The following is a 24753-nucleotide window of genomic DNA, read 5'->3' on the forward strand; positions in this document are numbered from 1 at the left end:
TAATTAACTAATTAGTGCAACAATATCAGGTAGATCCTCCACCTCAACCACACTACTTTCAACAGCCCTACACAGTGCCATGTCATCTCGAGTCTGGACCAGTTCCACATATACAATAGAACATCTTTTTAGACTTAGTTAATCTGATAGACTTACTCGCTACTTCATATATCACTGCTTCGTTTCCTTTTGTCCTTTCTTTTGATCTCATTTAACCTGCCTTTAAGAGTTTGGTTATTTCATTTGTTACTCATAGAGTAACCATTTCCCCTTTTGTCATTATCACCATGACGACCATTCACTTCATGTGGTTAAACAATTTTTCGTTTGTAAGGAGTAACTTAAAGTAAGGCGGTGGGAATATGATAATATATATCTGTTCGGTAATCCTTCACTTTTATCACAAAGTGATAATTTCCCTACTCATTTCCTCAACGAAAAAAAAAAAGAAAAAGAAAAAAAGTTCAAAATGGGAATCTTTTCTGTTTGGCTGCCAAGATTTCAAAAATCAAAGTTTATTGAAAATTTTAAAATTTAGTACATTAATGTAATTTTCCAAGCCAAATTGCTGGAGATACCGTGTTTCCCCGAAAATAAGCCCAACCATAATTTTTCAAGATGTTTTTAATATAAGCCCTACCCCGAAAAAATGCATCAGCTTGTTAGCATGACCATGAGATGTTTGCAAAATAAACCAAATACACAGCTTGGCTAAAGTCTGCGCTAAGTGCGCATGCGCGGAATTGACTCCCTTGTCCCCAAGGCAAGATGAGAGCAAAAAGAAAGAGTTATTCCGTGGAGTACAAGAAAGGAATTGTGAAAGAGTCACATAACAAGAATCTTACGGTTGTCTTTAAGAAGAAGATGTTGGATCTCCGAATGGTTCGAAAATGGCTACCAGAGTACGATAACCTCAGCAGACAGGTGGACGAGGGAAGTGTGGATCAGGTCGACAACCGTTATTTTCGGAGCTGGAAAGTATCACGTCGGGATGGATTTTTGACAGAAGAACAAAGGCTTTGGTTGTACGCAGGACTGATATTCAAGAATTTGCTCTTGCAATGACACCACAGAGATATTCAAAGCATCACCTCATTGGCTGGATAACTTCCTTCGGCGATACGAGCTCTCTCTAAGAAGATCGACATCACTGTTCAAGCTGGAGGATGCTGAAATGATTCAACGTGCACTCAAGGACTTGCATTCAAGTCTTTCGTTGATGCCATCGACTTTTCTATTTACAGTCTCCCCAATATAATTGCTATGGTTGAGACTGCAGTATTTAAGGACCAAGGATCTAACGACAATTGAACAGACAGGTGTCTCGCCAATCTACGTTGCCTCAACGGGTTACGAAAGTGCAAGAGTTACCTGTATTTTAGCAATTCGTCTTGGAACAAAAGTCCTACCACTTATCATTACAAAGGACAAAAAAGAGAAAATAGAACGAGTTTTGGGCATTTATGTCCTTGAAACGGAAAAGGCTTGGTGCACACAAGTGTTATAAGAAAATGGGTTGATTTAACTATGCCTCTTGTTGTACGTGATTCTCAAAGAGGTCTTTTAGTTTGGAATTCAGCCAGTACACTTCCTTTCTGAAAGTTGACCACATAATGATTCCCGCAAGAATGTCTTTATATCTACAAACAGTAGATCTTGTAATAAACAAACCCTTCAAAGATTATTTGCGGATGGAAGTGAATGAAGATATCGAACACAGAATGCAGAGAAATCAGCGTGGAAACATTGTCAAACCCAACCTTTAAGAAGCCGTGAATTGGGTGAAGAATTCATGGAATAAAATTACCGACAATGCACTACGAGCAGGGTACTTGGACAAAAATAGTTCATTTAAGTAAAGTTATATTTCCAAACATGAGAGATTGGGGTCCATGATTCTACAGGAAATGGATTTGCAAAAAGTTCGGGGTTTGATGATTCGTGACAATATTCCAGGAGAGGACGAAATGTTTGTACTTGACTAAAAACAATAAGCAAATAAGCTTTTACAACTAAAACCATGAGTTTCCTTTTTAAAATTTTTTCCTTTTACTCAAGGACATGAGACTTTTTTGTCAATGATAAAAAAACAAACAAACAAAACAAAACAATAAAACGAGTAAGCAACACGTATTTTGTAGTTTAAGCATTCAATATTCATTTAATGCAACAAACAGTACATTACTAATTAAATATTTCTCAAAATAAGAAAGTTGTAGCACAAATTTAATAGATTTATCCAAAAACAAAATATCATGTTACAAATTAAATATTTTTGAAAAACAAACATTTCGCTGACCAGTTCATTGAAAACGAAAGTTAGAAATGTATTCGAACAATTTCTCGAACAAATCGCAATTTTCATGTCCCCTGCGTCACATAAATTCACACATATATGAATCTACCATAGAGCGATGTGTGCCACAGCGTCATTTATTACTTCGCTTTACAGAGGCCCACGTACACTCCATTTGTTGAATATGAGTACCATCTTTCGAGTTTAGAAACCCAACGCTGTGTTTCGCCGCCCTATGCTCAAAATTGTAACCATCAGTTTCAGGAATGTGAGAGTACGCACCCCACAAATCGCTGAAAATTGTGGTTCCTGGAAAAATCGAGTGACGTATGTATTCCTCCCGTGTGACACCGTATAAAGGGAAACCTGTCTGGTCTCAACCACTACTCAGGTAGGGCCCTTCCTTGGTTGTACTTACGTCTTGAGAAGACTGTTTCGTCGAAACAAAATAAAAAGTGGATTGATTATTCTAACACGTCCCCCTAGACAAGTGCTTCTCAAACTATCTGATGTGGCGTACTGGCAGTTTTTTTCCCCCCAATGTGCCAGAGACCGGTAATATTCCTTAGTAATATTAATTTATACTGGAAACAATATATATAGTAAATATAATAAAAGTTGACAATTTTTTTAAATCTTATATTTATTTTGTAAACGAATAATACAATATTACATAAGCATTTTATAATGTTTCTTTCTTTTCTGGAAACTCACCGCGTACCGGCAGCTGATAGCTCGCGGACCACCACTTTGAGTAGCACTGCCCTAGACATTGCTGAATAGTGTTAATATTTCCACTGTCAATTTGTGGTCATAAAACAAATGAATGCCATTAATTCAATATTTTTGTTTCATTTTTTAATATATCGAACAAACCATAATTTTTTTCATTATACAAGTGTTGCAATTGTATAACAAACAAGTCAGTTAATAAGCGACTTAAATATCATTTGTTCCAACTATTATTTATAGTATTTGAATAAAAGATGTCCTTTTTTTCATGTGATAGTTTTCCTGTGAGTTTTTTTTCTTGTAAATTTTTTGTAACCAAAATTTTAGACTTCTTTTCTCGTGACTTTATTATTTTCATTCCCAGTTTAAGGTAATGTTTTTAATGGTGGATAATGTAGCACTAATTAGAAGGCATTACAGTTAATTTAGTTGTGAGGGTTGATAGACCCGTGACAGCTCTCATCGAACAGATGTATAAGAGGCCTTCTCGACGTGACCATTTCGTTTTTATATTTGACAACATTGTTCAACGTGTCATTTTTTCTTTGTAAAGAAGGTAGGGTGTGGTTTGAGGGGGATTTGGATGCTATTTCTAGCAGACCAAGCGACTATGCAGAGGCTCCTTTTGTTGAGAACAAAATTAATCGGTTATAGAGCAACAATGAATGTGGAGGGAAACACAACCTAGACCTAGCGAGGAATAGGATGAGTTTTGGCCGCCTATGCTGTTGCCAGATTGGTTGCCCTCATCTTTAAACGTGACATGTATTCATATTGCCGTCCTATATAGTCAGCACAACATATTGCATAACTTCGAGACAGCAGAGTTTTTAACTTAGGAACAGACAGAAGGGGATTTTATATTACAACGATTGATAGTTGGGGAAGGGTACAAAAGAGACATAATCCTAGTTTTATTATCATTATTTTTAGTTCAAAGGTAGTGAGCTGGTAGAATCATTAGAGCAATCGAAAAAATGCATTGCGACATTTGCTCCCGTTCAGAATTCAAATCACGCCGAGATCAACTTTTCCTTTCATCTCTCTGGGATCAATAAAATAAAGTACCAAGTTATGTTCTTGCAGTAGATGGTATCGACTACTCTTCTTTCTCCTCAAATTTTCTCCGTATGTCAAAAATCAGGAACTATTACTATTTATAGTTCAACCCAGATCTTAGAGGTGGCTAAAGTGTGATATAATGGTCGGTTACAACAATTGGGAAGACAACAAAAAGTACACCAGTAACATGTCACTAGATCATAATAGTAGAGCTAGGCGTAAAATGATAGCCGGTCACGCACAATAACGGCGATGACAAAGGAAGTTGTAGTTCTTAACTACAATCAATCTTTCACAGTAGAGCAGATTTGATGTGATAACCGGGAACAATAACCGTGAACACAAAGTTTGCTATTGCAGAGAGAATATATAAGCTTCAGTCTTTAACAAACACGACATTGTGGATCATACAATCTGTATGGGAATGTCCGCTCGTTTCAAAAGCTTTTTTCAAATATTTTTGAAATAATTCGTATTTTGGCGATCTTTCAAATTTTGTATATATAAGATGACTGACAAAGTGACACAAACTGTACTGGATAAAAGGGAAAGATAAGCAACAAAAGATCATTAATAATCGACATTATGTAAAATACATTTGGTTTATTTTATTTTCATCGTTTTTTTAATTGTTAGTAGTAAATTATCAAATGCCCTTGTACTCAACTTTGCCTAACGGGATCGATTTAATCAACCAACCCACTTACCATAAAATTACTGGCCTTGTACCAAAACTTGAAACAATAATCAGATGGCGATAACAGAACAAAATACTTCGAAGGCATTTCTGGCACTTCATGTTCTGAGTTCAAATTTCATCCAGGTCAACCTTGCCCTTCATCCTTTTAGCGTCAATAAAATAAAGTACTAGTCAAGAACTGGGACTGATGTAATCGACTAATCTTCTCCCCTCAAAACTGTTGGCCGTGTACCAAAATTTAAAATCATTATTAGTAAATTTAAATACGATTTTACAGGATGATATGCCTAATGCATTTGATTGCATACATCCATATGGATGCCAACTCATGTCCGTGTACGACATTTGGAATGCTGTTAATTTCTTGGTTGTTAGTATGGAAGCTCAGGAAAAAAGAGGATAAACATGGCGTGGGGTTGCTGATGAGTTCCAGAATTACGTAAGCATTTTTTAAAGGTTCTTCATGGTTGAGTAGTGCTTTCCCTGGAAAGGGCTGTCTAGTTATTCATGATGTTGAATCTCTCCATCGCTATAGTTTGGAAAACAAAGCACTTATATTCTAAGCCGCCTACCTATAGATTTGCTACATGCTTCCAGCTATTAGCAACCTCAGTTATAATCGGGTTCAAAGCTTACATGTTCGACTGCTCTAATTACCTCAGGACTTTTGGTTTGTAGTGTTTACCGAGTTCATGTACATGATATTGATTATAGTGAGTGCAGTGTACAAAAAAAAAATCACTCACTTTTTAGTTACAACAGCAATTCCTCTTGGTGGCCCGACATTGGCGACCAGAAGCTGAACGATCATCAAGTTTTACCCGAAAGAATACTTTTAGACTGCTGTCGTAATTATAGAAGCCAAATATTCTCAGGTGGTCTTGTAGCCTGCTCGCTCATTATCACAAGTATTTCTATTTTCCTACGTTTCGTGGAGTTTATCTGTTCTTTTGCTAGATGTTGCTTTTGTTCTGCTAGGTTTCTAGCAACCCTCTTCACTAGGAAAATCTGGCGAGGAAAGTTATTTTGAAGCCAACGATTTAAGCAAGCATCAGGACTACATGTTACCAGCCAGTAGCTTATATGAACCGCCTGACGCATACGCCCACATATGCATATATTCATACATCAGTAGTATTAGAGATTACTAAAGGGGTTGAGGCACAATGGGTAATATTTACTGCATTTTTTTACTTTGAGAAAAAAAAATTACGAGTATTCACTATCTTACGAAAACTATATCAGCTAAGCAAACCACCTTCTCTTTAATGCATTAAAAACTCTAAAACATATTCAGAACTCTATTTCAGAAAATTATCTCCGTTCTCATTGAGCATACAAGAGACAAATTCAGGTGGGGTAAAATGAGTAAGGCAAAGTAAGGTAAATTTGCTTCTTCAATTCCTTAGAATTACATTTGAAAAAAGTATCGATCCTTAGACATCAGAATAATCAGAAATGCAACAAAAAATTGTGAATATTTGGGTCAAATGAAAGAGGACATTGTAAAAATGACACATGATATGAAATTAACGAAACTCAACTAAATCTAAAAACTCAGCATAAAATATTATGTATAGCATATTCACGATCTTCTGGGGTGACTCTCTTCCCGTCATATTTACGCACCATACCGTTAAAGAAAACATTACTGAAATTAGTCGTTACTCACTTTTCTCCAATTTAAACATTTGTTTTGAAAATGGAAAATTATCAGATTAGACATTAGTATGGAAAAAATTTGACTGGGAATCCGACAAAGAAGGGAATTTTGATTGTTAAGCACCAAACATTATCGAGATATTTTATTAGCAACCTCAATTATAATCGGGTTCAAAGTTAAAAATTTCCTTTAATAAAAAAGTACTTGTCTCCTGACTATGTTTCAAACTCTCTCATCTTCGACGACAACAACAACAACAATGCTGACCAATGTTTGCTCCAAAAGATGACGCAAAAGTACAAAATGATGATGCAATATTTGCACTGTAATGGTTTTTAACAAGTAGGAAGAAGATAACAAAAATCAGCAATTACTTATTTTGCCCCACTATCTACGATTATCATATACCAGTTTATTAATTTTGTATAAAATAAACCAAACACATTTTACATGGTGCTAATTATTAACAATTCATTTACTTTCACTTTCCTTCATTGTTAGTTGTTTCATTTTGTTCGCTATATTATATTCGAAAAATTGAAGGGGGCTAACGATAATTTAAAATAATTAATTGTTAATTAAACACGGATTAATTACCTAATACATTTTTATATTTTAAAACAAAAGTCTAAATACTGAGAGGACAGGACGTAAGAGAAAGAAAACAAGTTTTAGGAACAAAATGAAATCATTCTTTAAATTCTTCGAAATTATTTTCTTCTCATCAACAATACAGAAAAAAAGAAGAATAGTTTTACTTGGGTCAGATTCTTTCCTGTTATCGTAGACTTAATCAGATGAGAGATACACTTCCCCCTAGATATGACGTTGATCTAATACATGTAACTTTTCTCCATAGAAGAATTGAATTTTGCTCTGAAAGTCAATTGTTCACCTATGAGTTCCAGGTGAGAGAGGTAAGCGTCTACAACTTAGTACGATGCAGTGCAAGTGATGTAACACGAATTAACGAGCTCCCGGCTGTATATGTCCAGTAACTTTGAACAACTTGAACCATCGCTTTTCACTGCCTTCGAGTAACTTTTAAAGTAATAGGTGATTTATATTACCAAGATGGTACTTTGTTATTTATAAACAAATAATATCGGTTTGCTTTCCTGTCGTTTCCTTTCTGCAAAAAGTTACAGGAATTTTGAAAAAAAATAGATGAAAATTTCAAATTTAAACAACGAAAACAAAAGGCTATGACGTCATCGCGCCGTGTTAAATGTCAACGCCGAGTGAAAAACCATCGAAAAATTGGCCGTTATAATCTTTCCTGTAACGAATGACTTTAAGCAGCGACTAAACAATTGATGTTTAGAAAAACCTATTTTGGAGGGTTTTTTTGAGATTTATTTTTCATTTTTTTTTATTACCTATCAAGTGATTTAAAGACAATGGTTACCGTTTTCATACTTTATTTTATAATTTGCTTGTCCTTTAACAAAGGTTAGTATTGTAATGCAATTTTAAAACTCTTCTTAATTGTCCCTATTGGCTTTAGACTACAAACACCTTATCACCACAAAATATCAAACATATTTTACTGAATTGGGTTTTTTTCATACACATTGTTATTGAATTTTTTTTTTTTCGTACACAACTGTTTGGGTAGATCCATGTGTGTATACGTGTTTGTGTAAATAAATGTTTATGTGTAAATATGGATATATATGCATCCAATAACCTATATTAATTCACTTGCCAAAGAGTACAACAGGTTAAGTCAAGTCATTCCCGTAGCATATCTGCAGTTGGGGCACCTGAATTTTTTCGTCAATCTTCTCTGCCCTTTCCGTACTTGAGCCCTGTTCATCGACCATTCTGCTGTATTTGGGCGAAAGACGCGGCCGTTATTAACCCAGACCCCGACTACGTCAGCATAGAATTAAATATTGGTGTAACTTTTGTTGAAGTGTTTCATTAGGTTTGGTAATCCTGGTGACGCCCATCTCCACTAGATATGGGTTCCTTTGGTTATCAAGGAACACCTTTGACAAATTTTTTAAAACTGATGTTAATATATTTATATAACATATATGTTGTTGCTCGATCTTGTAGAGAGCATACAAGAATATGAAATATAAACTATTAAAGTTTCATACTTTGACATTTATTTGGCTACCTTAAGATTAGTAAATGGCGCCCACAGGGAAAGAAAAAGGGCAAGAAATTGGGTGGGTGGGGTTTCCATTCATTTTTATTAATTTCTTTTTTAAGTACTTATGTCTTTTCATACAAGAGAGATTACGAGTCTGAAAGTTTTTTTTCCTCCCCAAATTTCAGTCTTTTACATCTTTATTCTCAATTCTGTTCACATTTCCTTCCGTCTAGTAACTCTTCCAAATATAGATTTAATGAGTTCGAGTTCTGAAATTATAGTTTAATGTATTCTGGCCATGTTTGGCGTAAATTATCCAGCAGTCCTCATTGCTAGGTTTTTGAAGCTTCTTATGTTAAGTGTTGTTCAACATTAATCACAAGTGCTCTATAGGATTCATGTAGGTGGACTGGCTTGACAAAAGAATGTCTTTTAATTCTTTTTTTTTTTTTCCTGCAGTATGAAAGATCGTCCAGTAGGCGCCCAGTATGACATTTATTTATTTATTTTAAAAACATTGGTTTAAGTTTGTCTTCAAGGATAGAAACATATTTTCTGAAATAATGTTGGCAACACCTTCAAACATGCCTCATCGCTCACAATTCCAAGTAGCTTCCAAAACCGGCATATTTACACAAGTGCGCCCTCCCTTGCTTTGTTTCCTCACAACTTTCAGAAAATAGCCACTTTCTAATGAAATTTTCTACAGATACCTTTTAAATGGTGCAGATTACCATAATTTTGAAAGTTGATATGGAAAAAAATTTGCAGGCGCAAACGTATACATGCTGACACATCACTTATTTACAAAATGAAACTTGAAATTTCGAAAGAAGTTATATGATTTGTGTCAACATGTATATGTGCGCGCTCACCGTTCTTTTTTTTTAATGTAGGATTCCGATATAATCGTAATCTACACCATCTGAGAGGTATTTTTAGAAATTTTCATTAAAAAATATCGTATCAATTATCCGAAACTCCTCCCCGCTCCCGAAAATTTTTTCACAATGAATTCCGATATAGCTGTGATGTACACCATGTGAAAGGTACTTGCAGAAATTTTCATTGAAGAATATTCATTTTCTGAATTTTTATTGAAGAATATTCATTTTTCTGAACAAAATCGGTAGGGATAATTGTGTGGACACACTCTTAATACGTCACTGTTTAACTTTTGACGAGGATTCAGTGTCCGAAAATTAAGCAAACCTTCAATCGTATACTGTGCTAAACGCCAGAAACTGGCTATTTTCAGTAATCCACGCATTCATTCATCTTCTTAACATTAATTGCTAACAAAATGACCTTCTTCTTAGCTTCACGTCCTTAATAAATCTAATGAAGCTAATTTGCTACTGTTCTTGGTTCTAAGGCCACATTGCTAGTGCCCCCCCCCCCACTCACCATCACAGACATAGACCATTTTCTCTAGCAAATTCAAAACAGCAGTCCTTCACAAATAAAACTTAACCTAATCAACCCTTTATTTTGTTTGGGGTTTTTTTTTGCATCCACTGTCCCGTTTTGGTCACCCCATTATCGCCCCCTTTTTCTTTCGATCTTTCCACCCCCACCCCCAGGGGCGGGAGCGGTACCGCCCACTTTGGGAACCATTGGCAGTCATCTGGCCCTTCTTATGACTTCAAGTCTAATTCTTGAAAGAAATAATCTCTTACAAATGTTGAATTGAAACGCTGTGTCCTCTTTATTTGCACGTTAAGGCCACAGGCATTGTTTTCACTTTGGTTCTATTGTAAATTTTTTTGTTTTTCCCCAGTGGGCGCCCCTTTGTGAACAGATTTCACTACTGTTTTTGTTTTTAGCTAAGATTTCTTTATCGGCTATGTTGTTATGAAGATTTTCTCTAGAACGTTTCTTAAGACTTTGATGTATGTCAAGTGTTCTTGTTTCGCTTTAATATTTATGTTGTGATTTTAGTTTTGATCACGTCATTTTGATTGTCTCGATTGCTGTTTTATATGCCTGCAGTGCGACTGCGCAGAGTTCTGTTCTGTTTGCAGACGACATGTTCAGCGTTGATTTTAGTTAGTCTAGAATGTTGCAAGTCGCTGCATAAAATGTTATTGCGTTTTGCTTACAATTTAGCAATCTTTCTGTTTAGCAACACTCACTACTGCACTAGCTCACTCTTCGACGAAAAGTTCTGAAACGTTTTTTACACTGCTGTTCGTCGACGCAGGCGATCGGTATCTTCCGCGTATTCTGCTTTTCATTGTAAAGAAGTTCTTTTGTATACGATCGTCTTTCATTTTTAACAGTCTCCAGCAAATCTAAAATAATATATTGGTTCTTTTTAAACCAATTTCATTTGGTACTTGTTCTTATCAATTTATTATCATAATTTTTCTGAAATCATATAAAAGAATTCAAGGTACTACTTAAGAAGAGTGGTCTCGGTGCGCGCACTCGCGTACTCGTGCTTCCGCGCTAGCCAGTCGTGACTAATCGATCCTACAACGACTACCTAACAAAGTAAATAAAACACGAAATAAATAATTTTTTTAAACAAAGTAAATAATATTTTTTAAAACAAAGTAAATAAAACACAAAGTAAATAATTTTTTTAAACAAAGTAAATAAAACACGAAAACACAGTAGGGATCGACTTGTCACGACTAGCTAGCGCGGATGCACGAGTGCGCGCACCGGGACCACTCTTCTTAAATAGTACCAGAATTCAACTCATAGTACTTGCTGAATATTGTCCTTATTGTCCAAAATTCTGATCTACATAATAATGTCAGCCGGCAAATCCTAAGCTTTATGTCAAGGTAGATATTACCAGGCTCCCATACGTTTGTTCACAATCTCTCAAACGCTGAGCTAGATTTTGATAAACGGCTGTTAGATTTTCTGTTAATTTAGAATTATGGTATCGTAGTAAGCTAATTCATCTACAACGAGTAGATATGTAAATATGTAGATATGTAAACGAATATATGTAAATCCACTAGGGTGTAGGTTTACATATATTTATGTAGCTGAAAACGTCCGTTCTCAATGTATTGACGAGATGGGTGTTGATATGTGTTATGTATGTTAAATTTCAAAATCCTGACACGCCGCAAAAATGTAAAAGAGACCCTGTTCAAAGCGAATATCATATGTTTCAGAGCTAGCTACTAAAGCACAGACGTCGGCGACAGTGGCGTTACATGGGTTTTGACCGTATATAAGATGACCACTCCGTGCAGTCCGTGCAGTCCGTACAACCTGTACTCCCCACGCTACTCCACTGATTGCCGAAAAGATCTCGAATTTAAGGATCTCTAAAGTTTCTGTTTAGTTCTATATTTGATATGTATTCCACAATCGAGAATGTATCAACAAATACTGAGCTGAGTAGAATATCAGACAGATTAGGGGCTTACAAGGCGATCCTTCAGTATTGGTCTCCATAGTGTCGGTATAAGGAGACGATGTCATTCACCAGCTTTTTCAGCCTAGCCTCTTTATGTCACGTGGAAAGATTGTGTGGGTGAATGACGTCGTCTACCAACCCTGAACGATTGCTCTTTAAAATAGAGCCTTGTTTAACAGCATTAAAGGTTGCTGATTGCTCTTCATTATCTGTATAGGTCGCTTTGCCATTCTATCATTTTTATCCAGAGACCTCAGTTGTCAAGATAAATACTCTTTTTGTCAGATCTATAAAAATGATGTACAAATTAATTTTGCTCACAACATCTTGGCGGGGAAAGCAAACATCTATTCTGCAGCCGTTTCTTTAGGAAAATGGTATGAGTAGTGTTTTTTTTCTGACTCAAAACCAAACTTCATTTAATCTAGATTAATTCTGTTCCTAATCAGTTGTGCTATAACATTTTTTGTAACTTTTATGATCTGACCTGGCTGTTTAATAGCTTTGTAGTTTCCTCTTGCTAGTACATCTCTTTTGCTTTTGTAGCAGTTGATGATAATACTGTTATATTAGCCATTAGATATGATGCCTGATTTACCATGTGGATGATTAGTTCATGTCCCATCCTACAGATATTTTAGGAATCTCAGTGGTAATTTCTGATTCACTGAGTGAATTTCATGTCTTCATAATTTTCAGTCATCTTGACTAGCTGGTCCTTTTGTTGGGTCTACTTTGGGAGCAAATCTTACTTCCATGCATTCTCCTCATTTACAGCTTCTAATTATAGCACTTCCATGCCTCTCTTTTTAATGTCTGTAAGACTATGAACGTTATCCTGTTGTACACACTTCTCCCCAACAATGTCTTGATTTTCTCCCAAATATACATTGCAATCAGTAAAACCTCACACTTTTTGCCCATGGCTTCGCTCCATGCTTAATGTACCTGATAATTGGCTTCTTTTCTTCTCAACTTGATAATGCTCTTTGCTACTCCATTTTCTTTCATTGTCTTTCTAGAGTTGTCTCTTAGCCTTTATGTCTCTATCTATGGAAGTATTTCACTTCCATGTTACAATCATTTTGGTTGGGATATTGCACCAGCCACAGATTTAGTCTGTTGTCCTCAGTAGATTGTCCCATAGAAGCTCCTAGTTGTCCTTTATAATTTTCTATCCCCTCCTCTATCTTGTCATATGTACCAATATACCCCTAAACTTATTGCTGGTTGTTATCTCGTTTAGCCCATGTATCCTCTGTCTCTAGATTGTCTTCTGCTTCTGGGCCTGGCTAACTCTTACTCTCGAGTTGCAAAACATGAGTCTATGTTGGGATATACCTTTTTCACCAGAGAAAGACTTAGTGTTCATAACCAACTATCTTTTCTGGGAAATATAAAGTCTGTCAGGTATCTATATTCACTTGATTGGCTAATGAACACCTGATGACCACATCAAGTAACCAACCAAATTGGCAGGCTGGTTTTTGTATATGGTAGGTCATTTGCATCACAAAACTCCTTTGATCCTTCCTCATTTCATGTATCTTAACCATTGCCTTCATTTGTGTGTGTGTGTGTTTATATGTATTTGTATGTATGTGTGTGTATGTGTATCTGAATGAATATGAATAAATATATGTGTGTGTGTGTTATACTCTTATTAACACCAACCACATTACAGCACATTCTGTAAACTGATAGGGATTATGAAGGGTATCGAGCCATAGAAACAATACTCAAACTGAAACATTTGAGCAAGCCATGGTCTTCTGACTTATTGGATCCTGTCAAACTGTCCAATCCATTCCAGTATGGTAAATGGATCTAACATTATATGTATATATATATATATATATAGGTGCAGGCATGACAGTGTAGTAAGAAGCTTGCTTCCTAACCACATGGTTCAAGGTTCAGTTCCATTGCATGGCACCTTGGGCAAGTCTCTTCTATAGCCTGAGGCCAACCAAAGTGGATTTGGTAGATGGAAACTGAAAGAAGCCCATCGTATATATATATGTATCTACGTATGTATGTATGTATGTACGTATCTTTGTGTTTGCCCCCACCTCACTGCTTGACAACCGATGTTGGTGCATTTACATCCCCGTAACTTAGCAGTTCAGCAAAAGGCTGATAGAATAAGTACTAGGCTTTAAAAAAGTCCTGGGGTTGATTTGTTCAACTAAAACCCTTCCAGGCGGTGCTCCAGCGTGGTCACAGTTAAATGACTGAAACAAGTAAAAGAATAAAAGAATATATAAATATATATAATTATAAATAAGGGCAAAAGAAAAAAATTGTCTTTGCCAATATACTGAAAAATAGATGCTAAAGCGTCTAACCACATAAGATATTTTCACTATATTATTACACCAGTGTGGTAAATGGATTTAAAATTATATAAATATATATATGTATGTATATTTATGGGTAGAGAACATCACAAACAGTAAACAACATGAAATACGAAAACAAATCAGTTGAATACGCAAACAACGAGAGAAACAAATGGGAAACAGAACAAGTAACATAAAGAACAACCCTACATCAGTTGTTGGCTGTCTAATGCTCGAAATGAGGAGTGGATAAATAGCCTACAACTGATGAAGGATCATTCTTTATGTTACTTGTCCCGTTTTCCATTTGTTTCTCTCGTTGTGTGCATATTCGACTCATTTGTTTTCATATTTCATATTGTTTACTGTTTGTGATGTACTCTACCCATATATGCATATATGTCTCACCAAGGAAATGACTGAAGACCGAGTCCTATGGAAGTGTGCTGTGCATGAGAGGACCCGGCAGGACTAGTCAGGCCATATCCCGTGGCCCCTACCTGGGACGTAGTCGATCCACCTGTGCATACCTTCCTTCTTGTGACACTTGTGAAGACCTGCTGAGACAAGTGAAAATCAAAATCAATCAAAATAGATGAACATCAATGGAATTTGTATCTTTGTGGTACCAGTGCCTGTGGCACACAAGAAAACCATCCGAACGTGGCCGTAGCCAGTACCGCATCGACTGGCCTCCGTGCTGTGGGAACATGGCGGCACATAAAAACACCATCCGAAGACCCGGCAAGACTAGTCAGGTCATAACCCATGGGCCCTACCTGGGACGTAGTCAGTCCACCTGTACATACCTTCCGACTTGTGAAGACCTGCTGAGGCAAGTGAAAATCAAATCAAATCAAATCAAAACAAATCAAAATAGATGAACATCAATGGAATTTGTATCCTTGTGGTACCAGTGCCAGTGGCACACAAGAATCCATCCGAACGTGGCCGTAGTCAGTACCGCTTGTGGTACCAGTGCCGGTGGCACACAAGAATCCATCCGAACGTGGCCGTAGTCAGTACCGCATCACTGGCCATCGTGCTGTGGGCACATAACAAACACCATCCGGTCGTGGCCGTTCGCCAGCCTCATCTAGCACCTGTGTCGGTGGCACATAAAAACACCTTCCGAAGACCCGGCAAGACTAGTCAGGCCATAAACCATGGCCCCTACATGGGACGTAGTCAGTCCACCTGTGCATACCTTCCCCCTTGTGATACTTGTGAAGGCCTGTTGAGGCAAGTGAAAATCAAAGGCCTGTTGAGGCAAGTGAAAATCAAAATCAAAATCAAATCAAAACAAATCAAAATAGATGAACATCAATGGAATCTGTATCTTTGTGGTACCAGTGCCGGTGGCACACAAGAGAAAACCATCCGAAAGTGGCCGTAGCCAGTACCGCATCGACTGGCCTCCGTTCTGTGGGCACATGACAAACACCATCCGATCGTGGCCGTTCGCCAGCCTCATCTAGCACCTGTGTCGGTGGCACATAAAAACACCATCCGAAGACCCGGCAAGACTAGTCAGGCCATAACCCATGGCCCCTACCTGGGACGTAGTCAGTCCACCTGTGCATACCTTCCTTCTTGTGACACTTGTGAAGACCTGTTGAGGCAAGTGAAAATCAAATCAAAACAAATCAAAATAGATGAACATCAATGGAATCTGTATCTTTGTGGTACCAGTGCCGGTGGCACACACTTTGTGGTACCAGTGCCGGTGGCACACATGAGAACCATCCGAACGTGGCCGTAGCCAGTTCCGCATCGACCGGCCTCCGTGCTGTGGGCACGTAACAAACACCATCCGATCATGGCCGTTCGCCAGCCTCATCTGGCACCTGTGTCGGTGGCACATAAAAAACACCTTCCGAAGACCCGGCAAGACTAGTCAGTCCACCTGTGCATACCTTCCTTCTTGTGACACTTGTGAAGACCGGTTGAGGCAAGTGAAAATCAAATCAAATCAAATCAAAATAGACAAAATAGATGAACATCAATGGAATTTGTATCTTGTGGTACCAGTGCCTGTGGCACACAAGAAATCCATCAGTGCCGTAGTCAGTGCGGTGGGCACATGACAAACACCATCCGATCGTGGCCGTTCGCCAGCCTCATCTAGCACCTGTGTCGGTGGCACATAAAAACACCATCCGAAGACCCGGCAAGACTAGTCAGGCCATAACCCATGGCCTCTACCTGGGACGTAGTCAGTCCACCTGTGCATACCTTCCTTCTTGTGACACTTGTGAAGACCTGTTGAGGCAAGTGAAAATCAAAATCAAATCAAAACAAATCAAAATAGATGAACATCAATGGAATTTGTATCTTTGTGGTACCAGTGCCGGTGGCACGTGGCACATAAGAAAACCATCCGAACGTGGCCGTAGCCAATACCGCATCGACTGGCCTCCGTGCTGTGGGCACGTAACAAGCACCATCCGATCGTGGCCGTTTGCCAGCCTCATCTGGCACCTGTGTCGGTGGCACATAAAAACACCATCCGAGCGTGGCCGTCTGCCAGCCTCGTCTGGCACCTGTGTCGGTGGCACATAAAAACACCATCCGAGCGTGGCCGTCTGCCAGCCTCGTCTGGCACCTGTGTCGGTGGCACATAAAAACACCATCCGAGCGTGGCTGTCTGCCAGCCTCGTCTGGCACCTGTGTTGGTGGCACATAAAAACACCATCCGAGCGTGGCCGTTTGCTAGCCTCGTCTGGCACCTGTGTCGGTGGCACATAAAATCACCCACTACACTCTCGGAGTGGTTGGCGTTAGGAAGGGCATCCAGCTGTAGAAACACTGCCAGATCTGACTGGACTGGTGCAGCTTTCGGGCTCCCCAGACCCCAGTTGAACCGTCCAACCCATGCTAGCATGGAAAGCGGACGTTAAATGATGATGATGATGATGATGATATATATATATATATATATATATATATATATATATATATATATATATACATACATACTTGGAAATGGATGCGTGGCGTTTAATTAAATAATAATATAAATAATATATATATATATATATATATATATTATTTATATTATTATTTAATTAAACGCCACGCATCCATTTCCAAGTATGTATATATATATATATAGTTAATCCAAACAAGAAAACACAGAAAAAAACACAGCAACGCGAGGACATGGAACAATTAAAGTATTATTTGACGCTCAGGAAAGAAGGGAAGGAGGGTTTAACGTTTCGAGTGGAGCTCTTCGTCGGAAACAAGGAGAAGCAAAGATCCCAAGAAGGGAAGACAGAGGAAAAAAAATATTTTTGCTGGTGGTGCTCAAGAGATCACATATATATATATAATTTCTTTACTGCCCACAAGGGGCTAAACATAAAGGGGACAAACAAGGACAGACAAAGGGATTAAGGCTAAATCTAAGTCTAGAGGGTTCATAAATCTCAGTTATGTCATCAATTCCTATTCTTTCATTATTTACTTAGCTTCAGGATTAATAGATTTGAGAACATCTTTGTTTATTATTTTGTGTTTTTTAGTATTTAGAAAAGTATGAAGAATCAACATTAGAAATCTTTTTGGAAACCACTCCAATTAAAGGACAAATCCACATTCAACCTGCTACACACGGATATGTGTGCATATGTATGTATGCGTATATATATATATATATATATATATATATGTGCATATGTATATATAAGTGTTATAATATCCTAACATATATTATTATTACTATTATTAAAAACCGTGTGAACAGCCATGCTACATGGCAATGAAACATGGGCCGTGACTGCTAAGGACATCTGCTGGATGTGTAATGTCAGTGTGCATACACGACAGAGTGTAAGCGCCCTGAGAGAAAAGTTGGATTTAAGAAGCATCAGATGTGGTGTGCAAGAGAGACGACTGCGCTGGTATGGTTATGTGTTGCAAATGAATGAGGACAGCTCATGTCAGCGGAACATTAAAAGCATATTTGAGCATGATCATTGCCAGGGCCATGGATTGGCTCCCATGCCGGTGACATGGGAAAAGCACCATTAGAGTGTGATCATTACCAGCATTGTCTTACTGGCACATGAAAAACAACATTCGAGTGAGGTTGTTGCCAGCGCTGCCAGACTGGCTCCCATGCAGGTAGCTCGTAAAAACACCTTTTGAGCGTGGTCGTTGCCAGAACTGCCTGACTGGCCCTCATGATGGTGGCGCGTAAAAAGCATCCATTACACTCTCGGAGTGGTTAGCGTTAGGGAGGGCATCCAGCTGTAGAAACTTTGCCAGATCAGATTGAGCCTGGTGCAGCCTCTGGCTCACCAGTCCTCAGTCAAACCGTCCAACCCATACCAGCATGGAAAGTGGATGTTAAACGATGATGATGATGATGATGATTAATAGGAACCAGATTTCTAACAGAAAATGGAGAAGATTGGAATTGATACATCTCTAAAAGATATACCATTACATACTCGTAAGGAGTACATTAAGGATATCATTGCTAAATTCCATGAATTAACAAGAAGAATGAGATGGAAGGCTCTGCTCCACGATAAAGAACAGAGTAAGGAAGAGAATTTATGCAATGATACCAATGAAGAACTAAGCAAAATCAGAAGAAATTTTAAATACAAAAAAGTCCCAATGGAAACTACTTAAAAATATCAAGTTTAAGAAAAACATTCTCAAGAATAAACCCTTATTTAAATTAAAGTACAAAGTTAAGGAGCTTAGAAAATTGAATGGAATCCTTGTACAGGATGATAAAACTGGAAATTTATGCAATGTAGGTATAATTTATACCACAAACTGTTACATAAAGAATACTAAAAAAATACTATATATATATATATATATATATATATATATATATATATAAGCGTGGCAGTGTGATAAGAAGTTTGCTTCCCAAACACATGGTTCTAGTTCAGTTTTGTATCATGCCAACACATAAGGTCCAGTTTATGGTTTCCATGGTGTATGAATTCCCTACCTGGATAGGATGCTGATCTGTCGCAAGGTTACTCACTTTTGCCAGCTGGAACAATGTGAAATGAAGTGTTTTGCTCAAGAACACAATGTGTCTCTCAGTCTAGGAATCAAAGCCTCAACCTTACTATCCTAAGTCCAACACCCTAACCACTAAGCTATGTGCCTCCACAGGGGTTGCCTTGTAACTTGTAAGACTGACAGGGAAAATGGAAGGGAGGATGATGACATAAGCTAAGCTTAAATCAGGATGTTAAGATGAGTCAACCTTTTAGCACTCAGATTATTCTGTCAAATGTAATGCATATTAACTCATATTGTTTTGAATTAAACATGCATTATCATGTAGCTTCAAGATTGCAATGACGCGATTGTTTATTTTAAAGAATGACATGGTAGGTTTGTTGTGAGAGGCTGGATCTGGCCAATTTGAACATGGCCAGATATAGCAGGTTTAAATGCTAAAGGGTTAAAGTATGACGGGAAGAAAAGATTTATTGTCATCAGAGGGTGGTAAAAGAGGGGTAACAGAAGAGACAGTACTTGGTGGGGCGTAATGGAAGAGAAAGAATAGTGTGTGTGTGTGAGAGAGATGGACAGACTGATAGGTGGACAGTGAATGATAAAGGTGAGCGTGATGAGATGAGTAGGGAACAATCTATTGTTATTCCACATTATATGGGTGAAATCGAGCAAGTGTTGGAGGGAGCAGTGTGCAATAGAGAGAGAAAAGTAAGAGGATGTTGAGGATGCAGCGAGGCTGTAGGGGAGGGAATCAGTGAAAGAGAAAGAACAAGATTATAGAGGCAGGAGGAGAGATAGATGAGCGTCAAGATGGCAAAGAAGCCATGGGAATGGAAGGCCACAGAGTGTCATAGAGGCAACAAGGACAGAGGGTGAATGTAATGAAAACACCCAGTCACCATCATTACTTTTGTTTCCATGTTCTCTTTGTCATGCTTATGTATGTACACACACGCGTATATGTTTAGACATACACATATGTATGTATATTTAGATGTAAATAATCTTTCTGCCTTTCTTCTCTGACAACTCACTGTAGTTTATATGAGCAACACTAGTAATGGAATTGTGAAGCGAGGCAAGTTTACTCGGGATACTTGTGCCAAAGCCTGTGATTCAGAAACGACAATCAAATGCAAATTTTTCAACTTTGACAAGCAAACAGGGAAGTGTTATCTGTCCTCCACCATTCACCTTAATATGCAAGTTTCAACCAGATCAAGAGAAAAAAGTGCAGGAGGTAAATATGACCTAATAATTTTTCTATATTTTCAATTGATGCTAGGATGATGGCTTACTTTGAAAGAATTCATGCATGCACACACACATGCATGAATGCACATGCATGCATGTCTGTGTGGTTAAAAAGTTTGCATCCAAGCCATGGGATTTTAGGTTAAGTCTCACATCATGGAACCTTGGGCAAGTATTTTCTACTATAGCTCCAGGCTGACCTCACTTCTAAATAATGCATACATAAACACACATACATTTAAATACATAAACGCACTAATGTTTTTGTTGTTGATATTGTAGCTGTTTAATCCAATTTGGCTCTGATAGGAAAGACCTATAATGAAGGGCATTCTAACCCTGGGAGTCTATCTGTTTTGTTTTATTTCTGGCATATTGTATCCTGAACTATATTATCTGATGTGTCCTATTTTTCTAAGACAGTAAAGTGTGATTTGAGAGAAATGTGGCTACTATTTCTAGTAGGTCCTGTAAGTAGATGGAAGCTCTCTCTTGTTAGCTTGTTGATTTTGTAATCATTATTATTGGTGTTGGTTTAATGGCGTTGCCTTAATGTTTGAAGTCCTGTTTAACTATTATATATCCACTTCATCGGAAATCTGCAATGGTTCCATAACTACCGTCTTAGCTATAACCTTGCAACTCCAGTAATCCATTACAGCACTTACCTAGTGTACCTAATCATTTAGATCATCTGCATACTAAACCCCCATACTTTGTATATATATGTATTGTACATTTGACATATGAAGTGTTGTCAGGTTACCTCAGCAAGGTGGAAAATGTAATTGGTGGACTGTTACTCTTTACTCTTTTACTTGTTTCAGTCATTTGACTGTGGTCATACTGGAGCACCGCCTTTAGTCGAACAAATCAGCCCCAAAACTTATTCTTTGTAAGCCTAGTACTATTGGTCTCTTTTGCCAAACTGTTAAGTTACAGGGATGTAAACACACCAACACTGGTTGTCAAGCAATGGTGTGGGGACAAACACACACACACACACACATATATACATATATATGACAGGCTTCTTTCAGTTTCCTTCTACCAAATCCACTCACAAGGCTTTGGTTGGCCCGAGGCTATAGTAGAAGACACTTTCCCAAGGTGCCACACAGTGGGACTGAACCCGGAACCATGTGGCTGGTATGTGAGCTACTTACCACACAGCTACTCCTGTACAGAACCTGAGTTCTGTACAGGATTAATGAGAAATTATGAGAAATTCTATGAGTATTGATGAGATATTCACCACTTTGTCCAATGTATTTCAAGGCCTTTCTCCACTTCATACACTCAGCACTTTATACACTGACAGCCTCTATACATATTACATACCTGTGCCAGCACAGTATTCTTTCTTTTATGTTACACCTGGCTGTATATATCATAATGCATGTATATGAATGCCATTTTCATCATTGCCGTTTCTTTTGGACTGAGACATGGAAGAACTGTGTTGACATATGTTGACAACCACAGAAGTGATGTCCAGCAATGTGACATTGTCTACATGTGCCAACACACTGTCCAGAAGTGGGGATAGATGGCATCATTCTGAAAGAATTTGAGGCTGTAGTAATAGCAGGGGTTAACCTGGACATATTGGTGGGCTTTCGGCTCAGCACCCAGAGAAGCAAATCCATGCTGTTACACAATGTCATGCAATAGAGGACCAACAAATCACTTAAACAGTTCAGTCTCACCTAGAAATTGGCTGAGAGGAAGCTATTCTTGAAAAGTCAGGCAGTGGTGGTGAACACATATTGTTTTCATAATATTCTGCCTGGCTGTCATGTCTCGTCTTGATTTTTTTATGACTGGATGCTTTCCACTAGTCAAGGAGTTTGGGAGTTCTATGTTAACAATGTATAGAGAACTAGTAGTGAAGAAGAGCAACAGTATTCTTGAGGAAGTTCTGAGCATGAATATGGTAGAAAACAAAAAGAAATCTTTATTGTTCATATTAGTATTGTAATATCAGACTTGTGGTATTCAATTACCTCTTACTTTTGTTAAATTTTAAGGTCTGCCTCTATGAATTTCTTCTTTCCAATTGAATACATTGCAAGTAAAAAATATCTGCAGTTTTAATAAATTTTTTCTCAACATGTAAATTAACAAAAAAAAAAAAGTAACAAAAATATTTGCTAACAAAATGATGATTGAACTGTAAGTTTTATTGTTGGGTCTGTTTATGATGATGATAATGTTTAGCACCAGGTAAACTTTAGACTGTAATCAAAAGTATTCTTGTAGTGACCACCCTGTTTTTTTAGAGGAATACAGGACTACATTATTTAGTGTGTCTTTTCCTGTTTAAGATGGTAGAAGAGAGTTGGTTGTCATTTCTAGCAGATTCAGCGACCGCATAAAGGCCTTTCTTGTTGACTTGTTTCTAATGATAATAATTATGATGAATATGGTGCTTATAACAATGAGGTTGAAGGTGATAATGGAAACAATGTTGATGATGGCAATAATGTTGAATATGAAAATAATGTTGATAATGATGATAATAACGTTTGGGGGTAATGTTTTATGTTGCATTGCATTTAATCCATGTTTTTGTTTGGCCTTTATTAGCTGCCATAGATGTTACTAGCGAAACTAAAGACTACAATAAGTTGTACAAAGGAATGAGTGAGAGCACCCAGCGTAAACTTGAAGCTCTGCAGAGTAAAGTCAATCAGCTGAGAGAAGACATTGAAGATTTTGATGTAAGAGTATTTTTTTGTTGTTGTTTTGACCCAGACTTTTTTTGATCCAGCAGAACTATGATTAAAAGGAGTCTAGCATCTTTTATATAGATATAGTGTTGTAGGTGCAGGTTTGACTGTTAGATGCAAGTGTGGCTATATAGCCAAGGAGTTTGCATCCTGACCATGTGGTTTGGGGTTCAGTCCTACTGTGCAACACATTAGGCTAGTGTCTTTTACTATAGCCTTGTTAGTGGATTAGGTAGATGATTAAGTGTGGGTTGGAGAAAGTCTTACGATTGCATGCTGTTGATTTAAGAAACAAGAGGTGGATGTAAAGTTAAAACAAGCAACATGAAATTCTTATGCCCAACTCAAGACAGAAGCTTTGCTGATTTCAAATTGCTTTTGCTGAAGTTCTTAAGAGAAAGGGACTGTTGCTGATTGTATGTGTATGTGTGTGTGTAAATGTATGTATATGTGTGTGTATGTGTGTGTGTGTGTAAATTATATATATATATATATATATATATGTAAATGTCTCTCCTAGAACCTCATCAACACTTTGTACATGGAACAAATAGTACTCCAACCAATCAGGTCAGGTAATATACTGGATCTCTGCTTCACAAATAATATGGATCTCATCCATAATGTGAAAGTGACATCGACGCTACTCTTGGATCACAACATGGTAGAGCTGACCATGTACAAACCAAAGGAAACCATGGGCATGCAACCTACAAGAAACTCTTAAAATCTTTCCAGTTTGAACTTCCATAAAGCAAACTGGAAACAAACTGAGAATGAGATCCTCAAGCAAAACTGGCCTAAATGTCTCTCTTCACCAGACATCGACATGAAACTTCAACAATTCATGTCTGTAATGCAAGCCATATGCTACAAATGTGTCCCAGAGATAGAGGCCACTGTACACAAGAAAAAAATCCCCAGGGAGAGAAAAATTCTTATGAAATGGCATGCAAAAATTTCAAATTGCCTAAACAAACAAATTGAAAGCAGTGAAAAATCCCACCTGAAAATACAGTCACTGGAGATCGAAAAAAATCAGCAACTCTCCCATGAAAAAGAAAGAGCAGACAAAGAAGCCTGGGCTATAGACAATATAAAATCTAACCCCAGAGCCTTCAACAAGTTTGCCAAAGAATCAGGCTCAGTGCACTGCAGAGTAGGGCCACACCTTGGAAAAGATGGTTCACTCACAGTGTAGTGTGTGCTTTTATGTGCCACCAGCACGAGGGCCAGTCAGGCGGTACTGGCAACAGCCATGCTCAAATGGTGGTTTTTTTATGTGCCACCTGCACAGGAGCCAGTCCAGCAGCGCAGCACTGGCAACAACCTCGCTCGAATGTTTTTTCATATATATATACATATATATATATATATATATATATATATATACTGGCGTCCGTGTTGGTGACACGTAAAAGCACCAACCGATCGTAGCCGTTTGCCAGCCACCTCTGGCCCCTGTGCCGGTGGCATGTAAAAAGC

General features: G+C 37.8%; 1 protein-coding gene across 1 annotated transcript in view; it reads left to right on the forward strand.

The window, feature by feature from the left end:
* Positions 1-7385: 7385 nt before the first annotated feature.
* The window catches only part of LOC115212214 (myosin-9-like), a 37563-nt gene continuing 20195 nt past the window's right edge, over positions 7386-24753 (forward strand). The window contains exons 1-3 of the mRNA XM_036502917.1: positions 7386-7905; positions 20322-20522; positions 23126-23259. Coding sequence (XP_036358810.1) covers positions 7854-7905; positions 20322-20522; positions 23126-23259 — 387 coding nt within the window. The 5' untranslated portion in view covers positions 7386-7853. The remainder of the gene's footprint in view (positions 7906-20321; positions 20523-23125; positions 23260-24753) is intronic.

The sequence above is a fragment of the Octopus sinensis genome, linkage group LG5, assembly GCF_006345805.1.
Source record: "Octopus sinensis linkage group LG5, ASM634580v1, whole genome shotgun sequence".
Classification (NCBI taxonomy): domain Eukaryota; kingdom Metazoa; phylum Mollusca; class Cephalopoda; order Octopoda; family Octopodidae; genus Octopus; species Octopus sinensis.